General features: G+C 44.6%; 1 protein-coding gene across 1 annotated transcript in view; it reads right to left on the bottom strand.

Annotated features, from left to right (window-relative positions):
- TTBK1 (tau tubulin kinase 1) overlaps positions 1–26,189 on the bottom strand; it is a 557,016-nt gene that overhangs the window by 442,466 nt on the left and 88,361 nt on the right. Inside the window, exon 3 of the mRNA XM_053712777.1 lies at positions 22,987–23,060. Within this exon, the coding sequence (XP_053568752.1) occupies positions 22,987–23,060 (74 nt within the window). The remainder of the gene's footprint in view (positions 1–22,986; positions 23,061–26,189) is intronic.

The following is a 26,189-nucleotide window of genomic DNA, read 5'->3' as shown; positions in this document are numbered from 1 at the left end:
ACCCCCTCCAGGGATTTATGAACCTTAGGTAGGTGATTAAAAATAGGCATAATAGGGTTGTCTACCAGGAGAAAGTCACAGGTAGGCCCATCTAGGATACCCAATTCACTGCCATCATCAATGATCTGTGTAAGTTCTCTTTTGAACCTACTCGTGGGGTCACACCCTAAAACCATGTAGTTTCGCCTTATTGTTTAAAAATATCTTTTAACTAAATCTTAGGGAATGCATTCCCTAGGATTGTGCATTCCCTAAGATTTAGTTAAAATATATTTTTAAACAATAAGGCTAATTATGGAGGTTGCAGTAACAAGTGAAGGTAGGGAATTCTTCTCCTTAAAGACATTTCAGGAACGAGATGACAGTACCCTTGAGTTGGAAGAGGTGTTTTGCACAGATAGGTCCAAATTTACACTGGCGAAACTGTTTGAGGAAATTGAGTTTTTACTTCTTCTTAAAGAGAGTAAATTAAGATGGGATAACAGAATTTATGCTTACCTGATAAATTACTTTCTCCAACGGTGTGTCCGGTCCACGGCGTCATCCTTACTTGTGGGATATTCTCTTCCCCAACAGGAAATGGCAAAGAGCCCAGCAAAGCTGGTCACATGATCCCTCCTAGGCTCCGCCTACCCCAGTCATTCGACCGACGTAAAGGAGGAATATGCATAGGAGAAATCATATGATACCGTGGTGACTGTAGTTAGAGAAAATAATTCATCAGACCTGATTAAAAAAACCAGGGCGGGCCGTGGACCGGACACACCGTTGGAGAAAGTAATTTATCAGGTAAGCATAAATTCTGTTTTCTCCAACATAGGTGTGTCCGGTCCACGGCGTCATCCTTACTTGTGGGAACCAATACCAAAGCTTTAGGACACGGATGATGGGAGGGAGCAAATCAGGTCACCTAGATGGAAGGCACCACGGCTTGCAAAACCTTTCTCCCAAAAATAGCCTCAGAAGAAGCAAAAGTATCAAATTTGTAAAATTTGGTAAAAGTGTGCAGTGAAGACCAAGTCGCTGCCTTACATATCTGATCAACAGAAGCCTCGTTCTTGAAGGCCCAAGTGGAAGCCACAGCCCTAGTGGAGTGAGCTGTGATTCTTTCAGGAGGCTGCCGTCCGGCAGTCTCATAAGCCAATCGGATGATGCTTTTAAGCCAAAAAGAGAGAGAGGTAGAAGTTGCTTTTTGACCTCTCCTTTTAATAAACAACAAACAAAGAAGATGTTTGTCTGAAATCCTTTGTAGCCTCTAAATAGAATTTTAGAGCACGAACTACATCCAAATTGTGTAACAAACGTTCCTTCTTTGAAACTGGATTCGGACACAAAGAAGGCACAACTATCTCCTGGTTAATGTTTTTGTTAGAAACAACTTTCGGAAGAAAACCAGGTTTAGTACGCAAAACCACCTTATCTGCATGGAACACCAGATAAGGAGGAGAACACTGCAGAGCAGATAACTCTGAAACTCTTCTAGCAGAAGAAATTGCAACCAAAAACAAAACTTTCCAAGATAGTAACTTAATATCTACGGAATGTAAGGGTTCAAACGGAACCCCTTGAAGAACTGAAAGAACTAAATTGAGACTCCAAGGAGGAGTCAAAGGTTTGTAAACAGGCTTGATTCTAACCAGAGCCTGAACAAAAGCTTGAACATCTGGCACAGCCGCCAGCTTTTTGTGAAGTAAAACAGATAAAGCAGAAATCTGTCCCTTCAAAGAACTTGCAGATAATCCTTTCTCCAAACCCTCTTGTAGAAAGGATAGAATCTTAGGAATTTTTATCTTGTTCCATGGGAATCCTTTAGATTCACACCAACAGATATATTTTTTCCATATTTTATGGTAAATTTTCCTAGTTACAGGCTTTCTAGCCTGGATAAGAGTATCAATGACAGAATCTGAAAACCCACGCTTTGATAAAATCAAGCGTTCAATCTCCAAGCAGTCAGTTGGAGTGAAGCCAGATTCGGATGTTCGAATGGACCTTGAACAAGAAGGTCCTGTCTCAAAGGTAGCTTCCATGGTGGAGCCGATGACATATTCACCAGGTCTGCATACCAAGTTCTGCGTGGCCACGCAGGAGCTATCAAGATCACCGAAGCCCTCTCCTGATTGATCCTGGCTACCAGCCTGGGAATGAGAGGAAACGGTGGGAATACATAAGCTAGGTTGAAGGTCCAAGGCGCTATCAGTGCATCTACTAGAGTCGCCTTGGGATCCCTGGATCTGGACCCGTAGCAAGGAACCTTGAAGTTCTGACGAGACGCCATCAGGTCCATGTCTGGAATGCCCCATAATTGAGTTATTTGGGCAAAGATTTCCGAATGGAGTTCCCACTCCCCCGGATGGAAAGTCTGACGACTCAGAAAATCCGCTTCCCAATTTTCCACTCCTGGGATGTGGATTGCAGACAAGTGGCAGGAGTGATTCTCCGCCCATTGAATTATTTTGGTCACTTCCTCCATCGCCAGGGAACTCCTTGTTCCCCCCTGATGGTTGATATATGCAACAGTCGTCATGTTGTCTGATTGAAACCTTATGAATTTGGCCTTTGTTAGTTGAGGCCAAGCTTTGAGAGCATTGAATATCGCTCTCAGTTCCAGAATGTTTATCGGGAGAAGAGATTCTTCCCGAGACCATAGACCCTGAGCTTTCAGGGGTTCCCAGACCGCGCCCCAGCCCACCAGACTGGCGTCGGTCGTGACAATGACCCACTCTGGTCTGCGGAAGCTCATTCCCTGTGACAGATTGTCCAGGTTCAGCCACCAACGGAGTGAGTCTCTGGATCTTTGATCTACTTGGATCGTCGGAGACAAGTCTGTATAATCCCCATTCCACTGTCTGAGCATGCACAGTTGTAATGGTCTTAGATGAATTTGTGCAAAAGGAACTATGTCCATTGCCGCAACCATCAAACCTATTACTTCCATGCACTGCGCTATGGAAGGAAGAAGAACAGAATGAAGTACTTGACAAGAGCTTAGAAGTTTTGATTTTCTGGCCTCTGTCAGAAAAATCTTCATTTCTAAGGAGTCTATTATTGTTCCCAAGAAGGGAACCCTTGTTGACGGGGACAGAGAACTTTTTTCTATGTTCACTTTCCACCCGTGAGATCTGAGAAAGGCTAGGACAATGTCCGTATGAGCCTTTGCTTTTGACAGAGACGACGCTTGAATCAGTATGTCGTCCAAGTAAGGTACTACTGCAATGCCCCTTGGTCTTAGCACCGCTAGAAGGGACCCTAGTACCTTTGTGAAAATCCTTGGAGCAGTGGCTAATCCGAATGGAAGTGCCACAAACTGGTAATGCTTGTCCAGAAAGGCGAACCTTAGGAACCGATGATGTTCCTTGTGGATAGGAATATGTAGATACGCATCCTTTAAATCCACCGTGGTCATGAATTGACCTTCCTGGATGGTAGGAAGAATTGTTCGAATGGTTTCCATTTTGAACGATGGAACCCTGAGAAATTTGTTTAGAATCTTGAGATCTAAAATTGGTCTGAATGTTCCTTCTTTTTTGGGAACTATGAACAGATTGGAGTAAAACCCCATCCCTTGTTCTCCTAATGGAACAGGATGAATCACTCCCATTCTTAACAGGTCTTCTACACAATGTAAGAATGCCTGTCTTTTTATTTGGTTTGAAGACAATTGAGACCTGTGGAACCTCCCCCTTGGGGGTAGTTCCTTGAATTCCAGGAGATAACCTTGAGAAACTATTTCTAGCGCCCAAGGATCCTGAACATCTCTTGCCCAAGCCTGAGCAAAGAGAGAGAGTCTGCCCCCCACCAGATCCGGTCCCGGATCGGGGGCCAACACTTCATGCTGTTTTAGTAGCAGTGGCAGGTTTCTTGGCCTGCTTACCCTTGTTCCAGCCTTGCATCGGTCTCCAGGCTGGTTTGGTTTGAGAACTATTACCCTCTTGCTTAGAGAGTGTAGAATTTGAGGCTGGTCCGTTTCTGCGAAAGGGACGAAAATTTGGCTTATTTTTAGCCTTAAAAGACCTATCCTGAGGAAGGGCGTGGCCCTTTCCCCCAGTGATGTCTGAAATAATCTCTTTCAAGTCAGGGCCAAACAGCGTTTTACCCTTGAAAGGGATGTTAAGCAATTTGTTCTTGGAGGACACATCCGCTGACCAAGACTTTAGCCAAAGCGCTCTGTGCGCCACAATAGCAAAACCTGAATTTTTCGCCGCTAATCTAGCTAATTGCAAAGTGGCGTCTAAGATAAAAGAGTTAGCCAATTTAAGTGCTTGAACTCTGTCCATAACCTCCTCATACGAAGATTCTTTATTGAGCGACTTTTCTAGTTCTTCGAACCAGAAACACGCTGCTGTAGTGACAGGAACAATGCATGAAATTGGTTGTAGAAGGTAACCTTGCTGAACAAACATCTTTTTAAGCAAACCCTCTAATTTTTTATCCATAGGATCTTTGAAAGCACAACTATCTTCTATAGGGATAGTAGTGCGTTTGTTTAGAGTAGAAACCGCCCCCTCGACCTTGGGGACTGTCTGCCATAAGTCCTTTCTGGGGTCGACCATAGGAAATAATTTCTTAAATATAGGGGGAGGAACAAAAGGTATGCCGGGCCTTTCCCATTCCTTATTTACAATGTCCGCCACCCGCTTGGGTATAGGAAAAGCATCGGGGGGCACCGGGACCACTAGGAACTTGTCCATCTTACATAATTTCTCTGGAATGACCAAATTGTCACAATCATCCAGAGTAGATAACACCTCCTTAAGCAGAGCGCGGAGATGTTCTAATTTAAATTTAAAAGTAATAACATCAGGTTCAGCTTGTTGAGAAATTTTTCCTGAATCTGAAATTTCTCCCTCAGACAAAACCTCCCTCCTGGCCCCTTCAGATTGGTGTGAGGGTATGTCAGAACCATTATCATCAGCGTCCTCATGCTCTTCAGTATCTAAAACAGAGCAATCACGCTTTCTCTGATAAGTGGGCATTTTGGACAAAATGTTTTTAATAGAATTATCCATTACAGCCGTTAATTGTTGCATAGTAAGAAGGATTGGCGCACTAGATGTACTAGGGACCTCTTGTGTGGGCAAGACTGGTGTAGACACAGAAGGGGATGATGCAGTACCATGCTTACTCCCCTCGCTTGAAGAATCATCTTGGGCAACATCATTATCAGTGGCATCATTGTCCCTACTTTGTTTGGACACTATGTCACATTCATCACATATATTTAAATGGGGAGGAACCTTGGCTTTCAAACATACAGAACATCGTCTATCTGATGGTTCAGACATGTTAACAGGCATAAACTTGATAACAAAGCACAAAAACCGTTTTAAAATAAAACCGTTACTGTCACTTTAAATTTTAAACTGAACACACTTTATTACTGAATATGTGAAAAAGTATGAAGGAATTGTTCAAAATTCACCAAAATTTCACCACAGTGTCTTAAAGCCTTAAAAGTATTGCACACCAAATTTGAAAGCTTTAACTCTTAAAATAACGGAACCGGAGCCGTTTTTACATTTAACCCCTATACAGTCCCTGGTATCTGCTTTGCTGAGACCCAACCAAGCCCAGAGGGGAATACGATACCAAATGACGCCTTCAATAAGCTTTTTCAGTGGTTCTTAGCACCTCACACATGCATCTGCATGCCTTGCTTTCCAAAAACAACTGCGCATTAGTGGCGCGAAAATGAGGCTCTGCCTATGACTAGAAAAGGCCCCTAGTGAAAAAGGTGTCCAATACAGTGCCTGCCGTTTTTTTAATACATCCCCAAGATTAAAAGAACTATTTATAGTTATAATCCACTAAATATACTTGTAAAGTAATCGTTTTAGCCCAGAAAAATATCTACCAGTCTTTAAAGCCCTTGTGAAGCCCTTTATTCTTATACTAAACTAAGAAAATGGCTTACCGGTTCCCATAGGGAAAATGACAGCTTCCAGCATTACCAAGTCTTGTTAGAAATGTGTCATACCTCAAGCAGCAAAGTCTGCCCACTGTTTCCCCCAACTGAAGTTAATTCATCTCAACAGTCCTGTGTGGAAACAGCCATCGATTTTAGTAACGGTTGCTAAAATCATCTTCCTCTTACAAACAGAAATCTTCATCTCTTTTCTGTTTCAGAGTAAATAGTACATACCAGCACTATTTTAAAATAACAAACTCTTGATTGAAGAATAAAAACTACATTTAAACACCAAAAAACTCTTAACCATCTCCGTGGAGATGTTGCCTGTGCAACGGCAAAGAGAATGACTGGGGTAGGCGGAGCCTAGGAGGGATCATGTGACCAGCTTTGCTGGGCTCTTTGCCATTTCCTGTTGGGGAAGAGAATATCCCACAAGTAAGGATGACGCCGTGGACCGGACACACCTATGTTGGAGAAATAATGACCCTCAACAAATATTATGAGCTAAAAATCATACCTAGGGGATTGAGAGTTAATAAATTCCCCACCTTCCAAACGGAGGATCGGGAGTTTATTAACGAATGGAATATAATCCTATCAGACTGCTCACTACGTTTGATGCTACATTTGGTCAATTTTAAAACTAAATCTCTTAACATGGTTAACCAGCAGATTGAGACTTTACAAATAGATTTAAATCTTAGGAGAAGCGCAATTGAATACCCAAAATTTGATGGAATTTTACAAAAAACACTCTTGGAGACTAAGGTATTACTCATTAATAGCAAACATAATAAATACCTAAGAGATCAATCAGATTATGATAATAACAGAGTATTTGTATGGAATAGGAAGGACAGATCAGAGGGACGCAGGGCATATAATAGATCACGAGGAAGAGGAAGGGGCAGAGGCCCCTCCAACAACAAGGGGAATAGGGGCACAGATATTTCAAATCAAATTGAGGAAGATCCTGTGAGTAACAGGGGAAAGAGAGTCCAATTCTCAGAAAGCGAAGCAGAGTCTTACGACGATAGCTCAGCATCAGGAGGTGAGGATAATGAGATTGGAAACCAGGATATACCTTCTGTTGTTGCCCAACCAGTGGTAAGACGAAAAGATTCCAATCCTATTATACCTTCAATCTTAAAGAAACATCAGGAAGGATCTAAGTACACTCCAGATGATGGTACACCCATTGTAGGATCAGGGAGATTAGATCAAAGTGATAGACAGGATTTGGAACAGGTTTTTCGCCTTCCCCCCAAGAAACCGGAGGGAGGGGGGAGAGGCAGAGGGGACCAAGGTGGTCAAGTGAGACAAAACCGCAGGTCAACCAGACGAGGCAGGCAAGGGAGCAAGTACCAGTGAGTAATGACATGAGTGTGATCAATCTATCCAACTATGTATTATCAGACATGGAGAAAAGGGTTTTAGGTTTAGGCCTAGGATTTGTGCCGTCACAAAAATTCAATTTATTCAACACACTTGTCGATGTAAATAAATTGATTAGAGGTTTGACAGTGAAAAAATATTTCCATAATACTGAGGATGGTGAAGTAAATGTGGGAATCACTGGGAATTTGGCAAATCAGAGTACTAGAAATGAATTTACATTCAATGAGAATTGTGATATAGTAAGCATGGAGTCACTTCTGTCTGAAGGAGCAATTGATGAGCACAGGGAGGCATACCAATTACCCAAATTTAAGGAAACCTCCAAATTTTATCCCATTCACCACAGGGGTAATATACTCGAGGCTTTCCAGGAAAGAATTGAAAAAGACCTGACATTACTACACCAAGCTCCCCTTAGTAAACAACACAACCTAAGTTTCAAGGAGAGAGAAGCCCTAAAAAGTTTACAAACCAATGAGGGTCTGGTTATTAGGGGTGCGGACAAGGGGGGCTCGGTTGTGGTGATGTCAAGGGAAAAATTTGTGACAGAAGCGGTAAGACAGCTTCAAGATACACACCACTACATGGTTTTAGGGTATGACCCCACGAGTAGGTTCAAAAGAGAACTTACACAGATCATTGATGATGGCAGTGAATTGGGTATCCTAGATGGGCCTACCTGTGACTTTCTCCTGGTAGACAACCCTATTATGCCTATTTTTAATCACCTACCTAAGGTTCATAAATCCCTGGAGGGGGTCACAGGTAGGCCCATTGTGAGTGGGATAGGATCACTCCTTGAAAGAATCTCACAATGGGTGGACAGTGTATTACAGCCGTTGGTAGGTGACCTTCCAAGTTTTCTACAGGATACCACCCATGTTTTAAAATTGATGAGAACTTTGAATTGGGAGGATGAGGATATGTGGCTAACCATAGATGTGAGAGCGCTGTACACTTCTATTCAGCACGATAAGGGTCTAATGGCTATCAAATTTTTCCTGCGAAGAGATACACGCATTTCAGAAGACAATACAATATGTATTGAGGGTTGTGCGATACCTATTAACACACAACTATTTTTCCTTTGAGGGGGTATTTTATCTCCAGAGGTGCGGGACGTCAATGGGCACGAAATTCGCGCCCTCTTTCGCCAACCTCTTTATGGGGTGGTGGGAGCTGTCCCGCATCTATGGAGATGAGAACCCCCACAGGGACAATATACAGTTTTTTAAGCGGTATATAGATGATCTGCTCCTGGTATGGCGGGGCACTGAAAAAGGTGCAAAGACCTTTGTGGAATGGCTTAACAACAACGACATTGGTTTGGAGTTCACCTTTGAACTCAATAGGACAAGAATCAATTTCCTAGATCTCACTTTGATTGGGATCCCTAATGTCGGTGTTGAAACTGAAGTGTACAGGAAGCCTATTTCGGGCAACACGCTCCTCCATGCCAGGAGCAGTCATCCCAAGCAGGTGTTCAGGTCTGTGGCTAAAGGCCAGTTCACTAGATTGAAACGGAATTGTAGCAATAATGACCAATATGAGAAACATGCAGATCAATTGTCTGAACGACTTTCAAAGAGAGGTTATAAACCACATGTTATCAACAGAGTCAGAAAAGAAGTCTTGGGTTCTAATAGAGAGATACTATTGGAAAAGAGAGAACCAAAGACTAAAAGGAGTGGAGACATTTTCTTTGTCACTGATTATAGCACACAGTACAACAATATTTGCCAAATAGTGAGAAAACACTTCAAAATGTTAGCGGCTGATGAAGCTTTATCAGAATTTGTAGACAAGGGATGTAGATGCTCCTTTAGAAGAGGGGTCTCTGTAGGAAATATTCTGGCCCCCACACAACTCAAAGAGGCACCAAGAGAGGAGACAAGCTCTTGGCTCAGATTCAAAGGAGTCTACAGGTGCAGCAATATCACATGCAAAGCATGCGAACATCTGCAGACAGGTGAAGGCTTTATATGTAGTGCTACTCAAAAACACTTCGATCACAGAGAGTGCATGAATTGTAGAAATACATTCACAGTTTACCTGGCAAGTTGTGTGACCTGTGGTTTGCAGTATATAGGGATGACCACAAGGGAGACCAGAGCACGCATTAGAGAACATCTCTCCGATATCAAGGTTGGTACCCTAACAACCCCTCTCGTCCAACATTTCAAATTGGTCCATAACAAAAATAATTCAAGCTTTAAATGGACCATAATAGAGAGTGTAAAGGCTGGTCGAAGAGGGGGGATAGGAAGACAGCACTCGCACGAAGAGAGATCTTTTGGATATTTCAAATGAGAACAAGACATCCTATTGGGCTAAATTCAGCCTATGACCTTATTAATCACTGGTATTAATCATGTAACAGGCTTGGATAGTATATCCTTTATGAAATATCTTGTAGAGCCCCTATACTCTATTGTTGATGGTTTTATTACTCAATAACAGAGCCAATTATGTTTTGATAAAAGCATTAAAATGTTTTAACTCTGTAAATATTTGAGATAATTGGGAAATATGAATAGAATATTTTCTCATAATTCTATAAATCAACAAAATAGTATTTTGTATGCTCAAGTATAGGAACATAGGCGAAATAGTGAACAAGAGTTGCCTGGTAAAATAGAACATATTATTTAAAGACATTTAGTTCTATTTAGATTAAGAAGCAAGCAGTCAGTGAATATTAAGGTTTAAAGTAAGTCTAAAAATCTTTTGATACAATTAGATTAACACTTAGCAATAGTGTGGTAATGTCTAGTATACATACATATGTTTATTATGAAGGAGGTTTAACTTTACACTTTTCCTTTAATTGTAGTTAAGTCCTTTATTTGACTCACAGGTAGTTCATATTGGTAAGAGTTTATGTTAACAGGGAATCCTGAAACTAATAAAACATGAATGAGTTAAACAATTAATGCCCATCAGCCAATCCGGTGGTTTTTATTCCTTTATTAGGCCTAACAGTTGTAAGGAATTTTGAGAGCTATGAATATGGCGATAATGCCGAAACGCGTAAGCTTATCGTTAAACTGAAGGGCATGTCAGTATCTATGCTGTTACCAGACCTGTTTTATTGTTAAATTATGACATTATAGTTTATTGCTGCGGCTCCGGACTTTTTTCTGAATATTTGCAATTGAGCCGATTTCTGGATTTGCAGCCCATTTGTTTCCCAGACCCTGTGGATTTACCTGCAAGGATTTGTACGAGGTGACCGAGAGGAGGTCAGTGAGACCAATATCGGAGGACCGGGAATCCCTTTGCCCCCTACGTAAGTCGGCACCTGGTAGTGACGTCATATTCGAGTGCCGCCAGGAGTGTGAATGAATGCCGAAACGCGTAAGCTTATCATTAAACTGAAGGGCATGTCAGTATCTATGCTGTTACCAGACCTGTTTTATTGTTAAATAAAGACATTATAGTTTATTGCTGCGGCTCCGGACTTTTTTCTGAATATCTATATTTTTAAGTGACACAATATGATCTTTAAAGTGTATAGACACATTAGTGCACTTGGGACACATTTTGAGTGGGGGTTCCACCATGGCTTCTGAACACATAGAGCAAGGCTTTTCCTTAGTGTCAGACATGTTTAACAGATTAGTATTATACACAAGCAGGCTTGGAAAACACTTTAATCAAATAAAAAACACAATTTGAAATAAACGGTACTGTGCCTTTAAGAAATAAAAAGCGCACACAATTTTACAAAACGGTGAAAAATTAACCAAATCCCTTGAAATTTTCACAGTATGTGCCTAATGCTTCGATATGATTGCACAACAAGTTTCAGCCTGATTAACCCTTTAATGCCCAAACCGGAGCAGTCTAAAGCCTACAACCGGTTAATAAACTACAGCACCTTGCCACAGCAGCCTGCTGTGGCCCTACCTGCCCTTAGGGATTAGTTTTGTGAAAAGCAAGCCTCTTGAAGTCCTCAGTCTCTGAACCCTCCATGTGAAGCAGCATGAACAATCTCTCAGAATTAACTGCGCAACTGAGGCACAAAATTAGGCCCCTCCCACTCCACTCCGGAGTTATGAGGCCTTCAGAATCCCAATTTAGGTGACTAAAATAATGCCATGTGGAATAAAAACCCCGTAATAAACACACTAAAAGTGTTTAAAAAGTGTCTATAATGAGTATTTTGTTAAATAAAATAATCGATTGCCCTGCAACAGTGTCAACCAGCCTATTAAGCCCTCTTAAATAAGCCTTTAGTTCTATACTGAGTCTCAGAACATGGCTTACCCTTCCCACATGGGGATTCTTGTCAGTCTTCTAGCATTATCTTGTCTTGACTAGAAAAAAGATGACTGAAACATACCTTAATGCAGTTAAGCCTGCAAACTGTTCCCCCCAACGGAAGTTTTCTGGTACTCCTCAGTCCTGTGTGGGAACAGAAATGGATTTTAGTTACAACATGCTAAAATCATTTTCCTCTCAGCAGAATTCTTCATCACATTTCTGCCAGAGAGTAAATAGTACAAACCGGTACCATTTAAAAATATCAAACTTTTGATTGAAGATATAAAACTACAAATCTAACAACACATTCACTTTACCCTCCCGTAGAGAGGCCCTGCTGCCAGAGCCGGCAAAGAGAATGACTGGGGGGTGGAGCTAGGGGGGGAGCTATATGGACAGCTCTGATGTGTGCTCTCTTTGCCACTTCCTGTAGGGAATGAGAATATCCCACAAGTAAGGATGAATCCGTGGACTGGATACACCTTGCAAGAGAAATACAAAAGACTTCTCTCTTACTGAGGATAATTCCTCTGTTACCCCCTCGTGGGTGTCTTGGAATCAGCTGGATACACTGAAATGTCAAAAGATAGCTATCAGAGTTATGATACCTCTTGAAACGCAGGGATACCGGCGTAGTAGATTCTGGGTCCTCAATGGAACCTGTCTTTCAGAGCCCTTGTAGTTTGACCTGCATAGTTTGTTTGGCACCCCCTGCAGGTCAAGAGGTAAACAACATAGCAAGAATTGCAGGTTATATGTTCCTGCATTTTAAAACATTTTTGGTTCACACATGATATAAACTCTGTTCCAAAAGTTGCATAGGAACAAGATTTACACCTGCTACTGGAACACTTAAAGAAACCTGGTTTGATTGATCGCAACTTATCCTTAGTCTTACTAGGCAACATGGAGGTCAAAGAATGTTACCCAGTGTTTTGGCCCTCCTAGGTATAAAGGTAACTCCTCAGTTTTCAAAATTGGTAAAGCACCTCTTACAATATTACATATTCTCCCATATTCTTCAATATAGTTAGTGATATATTTTGGTCTAGCTGAAATATCTTCTCTCACATGTCTACTGGGTCTTAGATAATCCTTTCTATCTATTATATCCACTTCACTTTTAGCCATTTGCAAAAAGTCGCTACCATAACCTTTTTAAACAAATCTCTCAGTGAGCTCCTTTGAATGTTTCTGATAACTAGACTCACTGGAACAGTTCCTCTTTACCCTTATGTATTGCCTTTTAGGAATGGCTTTAATGACGTGTCTCACATGCTCTCTCTTTACGGAAAAGTTCAACCTCTATACAAGACTTTTCAGAGTTGGACAATAACTTAATGTCTAAAAAAGACAAATTACTTTTGTTGTGTTCCGTTGTAAACTTCAAATTCATGTAATTTAAATACTCAAAAAAGTGTTGAATATGCTCCTCCGGTCCCCTCCAAACTAGCAACAGATCGTCTATATATCTACCGTAAAAATAAATAGCTGATTCCAAGACACCCGCGAGGGGGTAACAGAGGAATTATCCTCAGTAAGAGAGAAGTTGTTTGGATTTTTCAGCTGGAAACCCGTATTCCAAAGGGTTTAAATTCTGAATGGGACATCAAGCTGTTTGTGGATCGAAATTGAAAAGTATGATTCTCATTGTCACTTTTGTCTTACAAAAATCGCCAGAAAATTACAAATTAAGTTGTAGTTTATATAAACATGTATATAATGTATTTAATAATGCTTGAACATTTTTAGCTGCATGTTTTTAAACCAGTGTACTCTTTTTGGTGTTCTTTTGGGAACAATTAAAAACATAAATTATGCTTACCTGATAATTTTATTTCCATCCTGGGGAGGAGAATTCACAGCTTCATTCATTACTTTTGGGAAATAAGAACCTGGGCACCAGGAGGAGGCAAAGACACCCCAGCCAAAGGCTTAAATACCTCCCCCACTCCCCTCATTCCCCAGTCATTCTGCCGAGGGAACAAGGAACAGTAGGAGAAATATCCGGGTATAAATGGTGCCAGTAGATAAATTAAATTTAGGTCCGCCCACCGGAGTTACGTGCGGGAGCCGTGGACTCTACTCCCCACAATGAAAATAAAATGATCAGGTAAGCATAATTTATGTTTTCCATCTAAAGGGGAGGAGAATCCACGGCTTCATTCATTACTTTTGGGAAACATATACCCAAGCTTTAGAGGACACTGAATGAAACCGGGAGGGAAAAAAGGCGGACCCTAATCTGAGGGCACCACAGCCTGTAAAACCTTTCACTCAAAAACAGCTTCCGCAGAAGCAAAAACGTCAAATTTGTAAAACTTTGTAAAAGTGTGTAAGGAGGACCAGGTAGCCGCCTTTCAAATCTGCTCCATAGAGGCCTCATTCTTGAAGGCCCAAGACGAAGCCACAGCTCTAGTTGAATGAGCCGTGATTTTCTGAGGAGGCTTATGTCCCGCTGTCTCATAGGCCAAGCAAATCAAGTAGAAGAGGCCCTCTGCCCCTTGCGCTTCCCGGATTGCACCACAAAAAGAGATGTAGACTGTCTGAAATCCTTCACAGCCTGAAGTTAGAACTTTAAGGCCCGAACCACATCCAGATTATGAAGTAACCTCTCCTTAGAAGAAGGGTTAGGACACAAAGAAGGAACAATTATTGCCTGATTGATGTTACGGTTAGACACCACGTTCGGAAGAAACCCCAAACCGGTGCGAAGAACAGCCTTATCTGCATGAAAGACCAGATAAGGAGGCTCGAATTACAAGGCAGCCAGCTCAGATACTCTGCGTGCCGATGCAATAGCCAACAGGAAGAGAACCTTCCAGGACAGAATCTTAATGTCAATAGAATGCATGGGCTCAAACGGAACCCTCTGCAATACATTAAAGGGACACTGAACCCAAATTTTTTCTTTTGTGATTCAGATAGAGCATGCAATTTTAAGCAACTTTCTAATTTACTCTATCTATTTGAAAAAGAAGGCATCTTAGCTTTTTTCGGTTCAGACCTCTGGACAGCACTTTTTTATTGGAGGATGAATTTATCCACCAATCAGCAAGAACAACCCAGGTTGTTCACCAAAAATGGGCTGGCATCTAAACTTACATTCTTATATTTCAAATAAAGATACCAAGAGAATGAAGAAAATTTGATAATAGGAGTAAATTAGAAAGTTGCTTAAAATGTAATGCTCTGAATCACGAAAGAAAAAATTTGGGTTTAGTGTCCCTTTAAGGGCCAAGTTTAAGCTCCATGGGGGAGCAGACTGTCTAAAGACAGGTCTGATTCTAGACAGAGCCTGAAAAAAAGATTGAATGTCAGGAAGCTCATCAAGTCTCCTGTGCAACAAGACTGATAAAGCCGAAATCTGTCCCTTTAAGGAACTGGCGGCAAGACCCTTCTCCAAACCTTCTTGGGGAAAAGACAGAATCCTGGATACCTTCACCTTGTGCCAAGGATATCCGTGTTTCTCACACCAGGACAAGTAAGTCCTCCACACCTTATGGTAGATGCGACGAGTGACTGGCTTTCTTGCCTGAACTAGAGTGTCAATCACACTTTCAGAAAAACCTCTCTTGTCTAAGACTAGGCGTTCAATCTCCAAGCAGTCAGCCTCAGAGAAACGAGATTTTGATGTTGAAAGGGACCAGCAGATCCCTGCGACACGGTAACCTCCATGGCGGAGAGGATGACATCCCCACCAGATCCGCAAACCACGTCCTCCGCAGCCACGAAGGAGCAATCAGGATGGCCGAAGCTCACTCCTGCTTGAGGCGTGCCACTACACGAGGTAGAAGTGGTAACGGTGGAAAAAAGTAAGCTAGGTTGAATCCCCAAGGCACCACTAAGGCATCTATCAGCTCTGCCTGGGGATCCCTCAACCTCGACCCGTATCGGGGTAGTTTGCAATTGAGTCTGGACGGCATGAGATCTATCTCTGGCATTCCCCATCTGAGACAAATCTCCGCAAACACTTTGGGGTGAAGAGACCATTCCCCCGGATGGAAGGATTGCCTGCTGAGAAAGTCCGCTTCCCAGTTGTCCACACCTGGAATGTGGATTGCTGAGAGCGAGCAGCTGTGGGACTCCGCCCACTCCAAAATCCGAGACACCTCCCTCATTGCTAGGGAGCTCCTCATTTCCCCCTGTTGGTTGATGTAAGCCACTGAGGTAATGTTGTCGGTCTGGAATCTGATGAAACTGAACGACCCCAGAGGAGGCCACGCCCTCAGAGCATTGTAGATTGCAGAATATTTAGTTCCAGAATATTTATAGGAAGAAGAGACTCCTCCCGGGTCCATTTTCTTTGTGCTAATCTGGCACCCCAAACAGCTCCCCATCCTGCCAGACACGCGTCCGTGGTCACAATCTCCCAGGATGGTCTCCGGAAGGATGTCCCCAGGGACAGATGCTCCGGATGGATGCACCAAGATAGGGAGTCCCTGGTCCGAGCATCCATGGATATCCGCTGTGATAGATCTGAATGATCGCCGTTCCACTGTCTCAACATGCACAATTGAAGAGGTCTGAGATGGAACCTGGCAAAAAGGATGACGTCTATGCTGGAAACCATGAGCCCGATCATCTCCATACACTGAGCAACAGAAGCACTTGAGTAAGACTAAAGGGCAAGAAAGGTGGATGCAATTTTCCTGCGTCGTTGATCTGTGAGAAATATTTTCATGGACATAGATTCTATTATCGTGCCCAGGAACTCCACCCTGTTGCTGGGAACCAGGGAACTCTTTCCTGAGTTGATCTTTCAACCGTGGGATTGGAGCAATAAAAGAAGAGCCTCGAATGATCCTCTGCGAGGCTGAACGACGGCGCCTGGACTAGGATGTCGTCCAAATAGGGCGCCACTGCAATGCCCCTGGATCTGGCCACTGCAAGAAGCGCACCCAGAACCTTTGTGAAGACTTTCGGGGCAGTCACCAGGCCGACAGTAAGGGCCACAAACTGGAAGTCTTGGTCCAGAAACGCAAATCTAAGGAACTTGAAGTGGTCCCTGTGAATTGGAACATGAAGGTAAGCATCCTTCAAGTCTATTGTCGTCATGAACTGTCCCTCTTGAACTAGGGGCAGAATAGATCTGATCATTTCCATTTTGAACGATGGAACAGCCAGAAACTTGTTTAAACACTTTAGGTCCAGAAAAAGCCGGAACGTGCCCTCCTTCTATGGAACCACAAAGATATTTGAATAGTACCCTAGACCCCTTTCTGCTCGAGGTACTGGTACAATAACACCTAGAGAGGAGAGATCCCTTACACAATCTAGAAAGGCCTTTCTCTTTTTCGGTCTTGAAGACAGGTTTGACAGGAGGAATCTGCCCCTGGGTGGATGGGACCTGAACCCTGTCCTGTAACCATGGGCGACAACCTCCAGAACCCAAGGGTCCTAAATGTCCTGCAACTAGACTTCGGAGAAGAGAGACAATCTGCCCCCTACTTGGTCCGGAGACTGGTCGGGGGTCGCCTCTTCTTGTCGATTTAGTCTCGGCGGGCTTCTTGTTCTGCTTGGACTTGTTCCAAGACTGAGCAGGCTTCCAAGTTCCCTTGGACTGATCAGCTTTTGCGGCGGGCTGCTGGCGCTGGGCCTTGTCCGTGCGAAAGGGACGAAAAGTAGATCCTTTAGGCTTCGCCTTCTTATCCTGCGGTAGGAAAGCTCCCTTGCCTCCCGTAACCATGGATATGATCGAATTCAATCCTGGACCAAACAGAAACTTTCCTTGAAAAGGCAGGGACAACGGCCTTGACTTAGAGGTCATGTCCGCAGACCAAGACTTTAGCCACAGATCCCTGCGAGCTAACACGGAGAATCCTAAAACCTTGGCATTCAGGCGAATAATTTCAAGTCTATTGTCGTCATGAACTGTCCCTCTTGAACTAGGGGCAGAATAGATCTGATCATTTCCATTTTGAACGATGGAACAGCCAGAAACCTGTTTAAACACTTTAGGTCCAGAAAAAGCCGGAACGTGCCCTCCTTCTATGGAACCACAAAGATATTTGAATAGTACCCTAGACCCCTTTCTGCTCGAGGTACTGGTACAATAACACCTAGAGAGGAGAGATCCCTTACACAATCTAGAAAGGCCTTTCTCTTTTCCGGTCTTGAAGACAGGTTTGACAGGAGGAATCTGCCCCTGGGTGGATGGGACCTGAACCCTATCCTGTAACCATGGGCGACAACCTCCAGAACCCAAGGGTCCTAAATGTCCTGCAACTAGACTTCGGAGAAGAGAGACAATCTGCCCCCTACTTGGTCCGGAGACTGGTCGGGGGTCGCCTCTTCTTGTCGATTTAGTCTCGGCGGGCTTCTTGTTCTGCTTGGACTTGTTCCAAGACTGAGCAGGCTTCCAAGTTCCCTTGGACTGATCAGCTTTTGCGGCGGGCTGCTGGCGCTGGGCCTTGTCCGTGCGAAAGGGACGAAAAGTAGATCCTTTAGGCTTCGCCTTCTTATCCTGCGGTAGGAAAGCTCCCTTGCCTCCCGTAACCATGGATATGATCGAATTCAATCCTGGACCAAACAGAAACTTTCCTTGAAAAGGCAGGGACAACAGCCTTGACTTAGAGGTCATGTCCGCAGACCAAGACTTTAGCCACAGATCCCTGCGAGCTAACACGGAGAATCCTAAAACCTTGGCATTCAGGCGAATAATTTGCATATTGGTGTCACAAATGAAAGAATTGGCGACCTTCAACGCCTGTATCTTTTCGATGAAAGTCTTCCTCTCGACCATATCAAACGGATTCACAACAATAAGTTGCAGCTCCAGAAACCGCGGCTATAGCCGCTGCCGGTTGAAAAACAAACCCCATGTGTTGAAACATTTTCCTTAACATGTTTTCCAACTTTTTATCCATGGGCTCTTTAAATGACGAACTATCCTCGAGAGGAATAGTCATCCGCTTCACAAGCGTAGAGATGGCACCATCCACCTTAGGGACAGTCCCCCACAGCTCGAGCTGAGAGTCCGGAACGGGGAACAGTTTATTAAAGGAAGAAGGGGAAAAGGAAGAACCTAATCGCTCCCATTCATTCTTAATATTAGCCATCTTAACAGGAACCGTGAAGGTCTGAGGCACCATCCTGTCCTCGTATACCTTATCAAGCTTAGGAATCGAAGGTTGCTCCGGAAGCTTCAGTTCCGGAACCTCCAGAGTAGCAAGCACTTGCTTCAGCAAAAAGAGCAAATTCTCCATCCTAAACCTAAAGTCAGGCTTCTTCCCCGGATGAGATGACACAGACTCCGACCCAGAAGAAGCCTCCTCCGAAGAGTCGGAGTGGGTTTTGTCATCGTATAACGCCTCTGATATTTCCATAGGTGTAGACAACCCCTGGACCGGGCCGCCATGATATGCCCTACGCTTGCGCTTAGCAGAACGTGGTAAGGCATAGATCACTTTTGATATCGCCGTTTGCAGTTGATCTGCAAAATTTGACGGCCAACAAATCTCTCCAGTAGGAGTAATGGTTGGACCCTGGGACGCTGCATGTGCACTCTGAGATGAAAGCAGGGAACGCACCTCATGGGACGGGGAGCCCTCAGAGGTGGAAGGCTCACCAGTTTTAGATGTCGCAACTTTATCAAGGCATGTGGAACATAGTTGAGTAGGCTGATCGATAAGAACCTCCTCACAATAAACACAGGAATGAGACTTTTGTTAAAGAGGGAGTATCCTCTAACGCGTCAGAGTCCTCCACAGCTTGCGCTTTTATTATGGACTAGACTAGCTTAAAAAACAGGCACCTTTATACTTCCAATGGCCAGGGCACTCACAACCTCCTATGACCCGGACTACAGAAACCTCTTCATCTCCTATGCTGCTGAGTAAGTGAAAACTCACACCTGGTCACCTGGGATGCCTCGCAGGACCGCCCCTGCACTAAGGAGAAAACGTGCCAAAATCGGCCAAGCAAATACTCCCGGAAGTCAACCTGAAGTTCCACCATTGCCGGAGCCACATCTCGCACATAACGCAACAATAACACAATAAATAATATTATGTATAAACCCCTTGTTCAATAATCCCCTCACTAGGAATATTAACCCTTGATTCCATAAGATAAAAGGCTCCACGATGTGAACCTGTCTTCTGTGTTTTCATTATGTATAAAAAATTAAACGATCTTACCAGAATAAATGCCGTGGAACAGGCACACGGCCCTTCAAGTGTGACAGGTAGAAGCATCGCTCCTGACATGGACTTGAGTGCAGAAAGCAGGCAGTGAAACTCGTCAACGCTGATTGCATGTGGAGCTATTAATATGAGTCGGGATGGTTTAGCAGAAAGACTCTCCCTGCATCTCCGGACTCTAACTTTCATCCAGGCTTTCACTGAGAGGCTGACAGGACTATTTAAAACTCCAGTCCCATTCCAAAGAGTACTACCCTCCATAAGAGACTACTCCGAATCTTCGGTACTTCTCTGCCATCCTCCTGTAACGAAAGGCAAAGAATGACTGGGGGATGATGGGAGTGGGGGAGGTATTTAGGACTTTGGCTGGGGTGTCTTTGCCTGCTCCTGGTGGCCAAGTACTTATTTCCCAAAAGTAATGACTGAAGACGTGGACTCTCCTTCCCTTTGGATGGAAATTTCTTCTTTATCATCTTCATCGTTACCCGTTGCCTTTTGTTGCTGAGTGCGCTTTTGGTTGCTGGACTTTTGTGCTGAGGCGTTGGTGGATTGCTTCTTTTTATCTCTGCACCAGCTACTTTAAGTTACTATGTTGCAGCGTGCATCTCATCGCTGACGTCAGAGTGGGGGGGGGGGGTGTTTCAACAGCGTGAAGATCCATGCGGTTTCACATTACAACTACACGGAGGACGAGTCTTGGAGCGCTGCCCTGAAGATTGTTTGGCGCTCTACAAATACCTGATAATAATAAAATAATAATAATAAGATCTCATCCACCTTGTGCGGTCTGTCTAGCCTATGGCGCCCTATTTCTCTTATGTTTTAGGATCTCATCCACCTTGTGCGGTCTGTCTAGCCTTTGGTGCCTTCTTTCTCTTATGTTTTAGGATCTCATCCACCTTGTGCGGTCTGTCTAGCCTATGGTGCCTTCTTTCTCTTATGTTTTAAAATCTCATCCACCTTGTGCGCTCTATCTAGCCTATGAGGCACCTTCTCTCTCTTATGTTTTAGGATCTCATCCACCTTGTGTGGTCTGTCTAGCCTATGAGGCGCCTTCTTTATTGTGCGCTCTGTCTAGCCTATGAGGCGCCTTCTTTATTGTGCGCTCTGTCTAGCCTATGAGGCGCCTTTTTTCTCTTATATTTTAGGATCTAATCTGCCCTGTGCGGTCTGTCTAGCCTATGAGGCACCTTCTTTCTCTTAGGTTTTAGGATCTCAACCACCTTGTGCGGTCTGTCTAGCCTATGAGGCGCCTTCTTTATTGTGCGCTCTGTCTAGCCTATGGTGTCTTATTTCTCTTATGTTTTAGGATCTTACCACCTTGTTTGGTCTGTCTAGTCTATGAGGCGCCTTCTTTATTGTGCGCTCTGTCCAGGCTATGAGGCGCCTTCTTTCTCTTATATTTTAGGATCTAATCTGCCTTGTGCGATCTGTCTAGTCTATAAGGCGCCATCTTTCTCTTATGTTTTTGGATCTCATCCACATTGTGTGGTCTGTCTAGCCTATGAGGCGCCTTCTTTCTCATATGTTTTAGGATCTCATCCACCTTGTGCGGTCTGTCTAGCCTATGAAGCACCTTCTTTCTCTTATGTTTTAGGATCTCATCCACCTTGTGCGGTCTGTCTAGCCTATGAGGCGCCTTCTTTCTCTTATGTTTTAGGATCTCATCCACCTTGTGCGGTCTGTCTAGCCTATGGTGCCTTCTTTCTCTTATGTTTTAGGATCTCATCCACCTTGTGCGGTCTGTCTAGCCTATGAGGCGCCTTCTTTCTCTTATATTTTAGGATCTAATCTGCCTTGTGCGGTCTGTCTAGTCTATAAGGCGCCTTCTTTCTCTTATGTTTTAGGATCTCATCCACCTTGTGCGGTCTGTCTAGCCTATGAGGCGCCTTCTTTATTGTGCGGTCTGTCTAGCCCAGTTATTTTTAACCTTTTTTTTGCCGTGGCACACTTTTTTACATTAAAAAATCCTGTGGCACACCACCATCCCAAAATTTTAAAAAAAATCACACATTGTAGCCTAATATATATATATATATATATATATATATATATATATATATACGTATACATATACATAAACATATACATATACACACACACAAACACACACACATACTGTATGTATTGTGCTGTTATCCCATGCCTCTTACAAACTACCCCTGCACTGGGAGTAAAAAACAAGCAAAGTTTAAAAAATATGTCACACTGTTGTCAGTCTGCCGCGGCACACCTGAGGATCTCTCACGGCACACTAGTGTGCCACGGCAGACTGGTTGAAAAACACTGGTCTAGCCTATAAGGCGCCTTCTTTCTCTTATGTTTTAAGATCTTTAAGTGTCTGGCTGGACATTCAAGAAGAGCTGCCTTTTGATTCTATGTTCTGTCTATAGAGAACATTTTACTCACTGTTATTGCTAGATTGTGAGCGCCCTAGAGACTTAACTCTGTACAAATGGGCTCTTTTTGATTTCTCTACATACACACACACACACACACATATATATGTACAGATATATATTTTACCAAAAATACATCAGCTATATATAGAAATCAGTATTTAAGAATAAATGGAACATATTCTGCTATGTGAATAACATTTGAGTGTGAAATATTAATATTTCATGCCGGGTTAGTGCACTTGAGTAAACGTGATCAGGTTTGCAAGCAAGTATGGGTATTCAGGTTCCCCCTCCCCCCCTTTTTGTGCTGTATCAAAATCTATGGGGGAAAACGTTAACGAGTTTGCGATATTCGAAGTTCGGCTTTTTGCAGAAGTCGTGTTAGCGCTTGAGCGAAAAAATTTTACTTTCAACTTGTAATGCAAGCACAAATCAATGCACAGAATAACATTCTGTCTAACAGGGTTAACGCGTGAGCAATAAATTGAGCTCCAGTCGTTATCTAGCCATATGTGCAGTGACTGTCCTGTTGTCATATAGTATAAACATTGTTTGTCTTGTTAATGCAAACAATATGTAGTATAAGTCTTGATTGCACATTTTATATAGTGCTCTTTACCCAGCATTTGCCTCGTTATCTCATATATTATAATCAGCATCTTTCCTGGTATCACACACTACACAGAGTGCCTGCCCTGTTATAGGACAATATATATAGTGACTGTCCAATTGTCACACATTATAGACAGTGCTCGTCTTATCATGCACACTATATAAAGGTGACTGTCCTCTTATTACACACTATACACAATAACTATGTCCCCTTGTCACACAATCCCTGGGATACTTTTCCTTCTCGGTTTACCTGAAGTTGCATGACCACGTAATTAAACTTCTCATTTCTTCCACACCCAATAAATCTGCAGACATGATCCTTCCCTGAATAAAACAGACACATATGACACACAAGTGAGTGAAACAGCACAGAAGGAGTGGTACAGCACAGAAGGAGTGGTACAGCACAGAGGGAGTGGTACAGCACAGAGGGAGTGGTACAGCACAGAGGGAGTGGTACAGCACAGAGGGAGTGGTACAGCACAGAGGGAGTGGTACAGCACAGAGGGAGTGGTACAGCACAGAAGGAGTGGTACAGCACAGAGGGAGTGGTACAGCACAGAGGGAGTGGTACAGCACAGAGGGAGTGGTACAGCACAGAGGGAGTGGTACAGCACAGAAGGAGTGGTACAGCACAGAGGGAGTGGTACAGCACAGCGGGAGTGGTACAGCACAGGAGTGGTACAGCACAGAAGGAGTGGTACAGCAAATAAGGAGTGGTACAGCAAATAAGGAGTGGTACAGCACAGAGGGAGTGGTACAGCACAGAGGGAGTGGTACAGCACAGAGGGAGTGGTACAGCACAGAGGGACTGGTACAGCACAGAGGGAGTGGTACAGCACAGAAGGAGTGGTACAGCACAGAGGGAGTGGTACAGCACAGAGGGAGTGGTACAGCACAGAGGGAGTGGTACAGCACAGAGGGAGTGGTACAGCACAGAGGGAGTGGTACAGCACAGAGGGAGTGGTACAGCACAGAAGGAGTGATACAGCACAGAGGGAGTGGTACAGCACAGAGGGAGTGGTACAGCACAGAGGGAGTGGTACAGCACAGAGGGAGTGGTACAGCACAGAGGGAGTGGTACAGCACAGAAGGAGTGGTACAGCACAGAGGGAGTGGTACAGCACAGAGGGAGTGGTACAGCACAGAGGGAGTGGTACAGCACAGAAGGAGTGGTACAGCACAGAGGGAGTGGTACAGCACAGAAGGAGTGGTACATCACAGAAGGAGTGGTACAGCACCGAGGGAGTGGTACAGCACAGAGGGAGTGGTACAGCACAGAGGGAGTGGTACAGCACAGAGGGAATGGTACAGCACAGAGGGAGTGGTACAGCACAGAAGGAGTGGCACAGCACAGAGGGAGTGGCACAGCACAAAGGGAGTGGTACAGCACAGAGGGAGTGGTACAGCACAGAGGGAGTGGTACAGCACAGAAGGAGTGGTACAGCACAGAGGGAGTGGTACAGCACAGAAGGAGTGGTACAGCACAGAGGGAGTGGTACAGCACAGAAGGAGTGGTACAGCACAGAGGAGGTGGTACAGCACAGAGGGAGTGGTACAGCACAGAAGGAGTGGTACAGCACAGAGGGAGTGGTACAGCACAGAGGGAGTGGTACAGCACAGAGGGAGGTGTACAGCACAGAGGGAGTGGTGCAGCACAAAAGGAGTGGTACAGCACAGAGGGAGTGGTACAGCACAAAGGGAGTGGTACAGCACAGAAGTAGTGGTACAGCACAGAGGTAGTGGTACAGCACAGGAGTGGTACAGCACAGAAGGAGTGGTACAACACAGAGGGAGTGGTACAGCACAGAGGGAGTGGTACAGCACAGAGGGAGTGGTACAGCACAGAAGGAGTGGTACAGCACAGAAGGAGTGGTACAGCACAGAGGGAGTGGTACAGCACAGAGGGAGTGGTACAGCACAGAGGGAGTGGTACAGCACAGAGGGAGTGGTACAGCACAGAAGACGTGGTACAGCACAGAGGGAGTGGTACAGCACAGAGGGAGTGGTACAGCACAGAAGGAGTGGTACAGCACAGAGGGAGTGGTACAGCACAGAAGGAGTGGTACAGCACAGAGGGAGTGGTACAGCACAGAAGGAGTGGTACAGCACAGAGGGAGTGGTACAGCACAGAAGGAGTGGTACAGCACAGAGGAGGTGGTACAGCACAGAGGGAGTGGTACAGCACAGAGGAAGTGGTACAGCACAGAAGGAGTGGTACAGCACAGAAGGAGTGGTACAGCACAGAGGGAGTGGTACAGCACAGAGGGAGTGGTACAGCACAGAGGGAGTGGTACAGCACAGAAGGAGTGGTACAGCACAGAGGGAGTGGTACAGCACAGAGGGAGTGGTACAGCACAGAGGGAGTGGTACAGCACAGAAGGAGTGGTACAGCACAGAAGGAGTGGTACAGCACAGAGGTAGTGGTACAGCACAGAAGGAGTGGTACAGCACAGAAGGAGTGGTACAGCACAGAGGGAGTGGTACAGCACAGAGGGAGTGATACAGCACAGAGGGAGTGATACAGCACAGAGGGAGTGATACAGCACAGAGGGAGTGGTACAGCACAGAGGGAGTGGTACAGCCCAGAGGGAGTGGTACAGCACAGAGGGAGTGGTACAGCACAGAAGGAGTGGTACAGCACAGAGGGAGTGATACAGCACAGAGGGAGTGGTACAGCACAGAGGGAGTGGTACAGCACAGAGGGAGTGATACAGCACAGAGGGAGTGGTACAGCACAGAGGGAGTGGTACAGCCCAGAGGGAGTGGTACAGCATAGAGGGAGTGGTACAGCACAGAAGGAGAGGTACAGCACAGAGGGAGTGATACAGAAAACGCATAGCGAGGGGCAGAGCCAGCAAAGCGCATAGCGAGGGGCAGAGCCAGCAAAGCGCATAGCGAGGGGCAGAGCCAGCAAAGCACATAGCGAGGGGCAGAGCCATCAAATCGCATAGCGAGAGTCAGAGCCAGCAAAACGCATAGCGAGGGGCAGAGCCAGCAAAACGCATAGCGAGGGGCAGAGCCAGCAAAACGCAAAGTGAGGGGCAGAGCCAGTACAACGCATAGCGAGGGGCAGAGTCAGCAAAACGCATAGCGAGGGGCAGAGCCAGCAAAACGCAAAGTGAGGGGCAGAGCCAGTACAACGCATAGCGAGGGGCAGAGTCAGCAAAAGACATAGCGAGGGGCAGAGCCAGCAAAACAAATAGGGAGGGGCAGAGCCAGCAAAACAAATAGCGAGGGGCAAAGCCAGCAAAACACATAGCGAAGGGCAGAGCCAGCAAAACACATAGCGAGGGGCAGAGCCAGCAAAACACATAGCGAGGGGCAGAGCACTGGAGGTTCGTCCATATTGGCAGCATGGCCTCTATCCCACCTTTTAGAATGCTACCGAAAAATACAAATAATTTTTGCCACTCTTTAATTTTTTACTATGATCTTTATGTTTTTCATCCC

The sequence above is a fragment of the Bombina bombina genome, chromosome 4, assembly GCF_027579735.1.
Source record: "Bombina bombina isolate aBomBom1 chromosome 4, aBomBom1.pri, whole genome shotgun sequence".
Classification (NCBI taxonomy): domain Eukaryota; kingdom Metazoa; phylum Chordata; class Amphibia; order Anura; family Bombinatoridae; genus Bombina; species Bombina bombina.
This window is presented reverse-complemented; position numbering and strand designations above follow the sequence as displayed.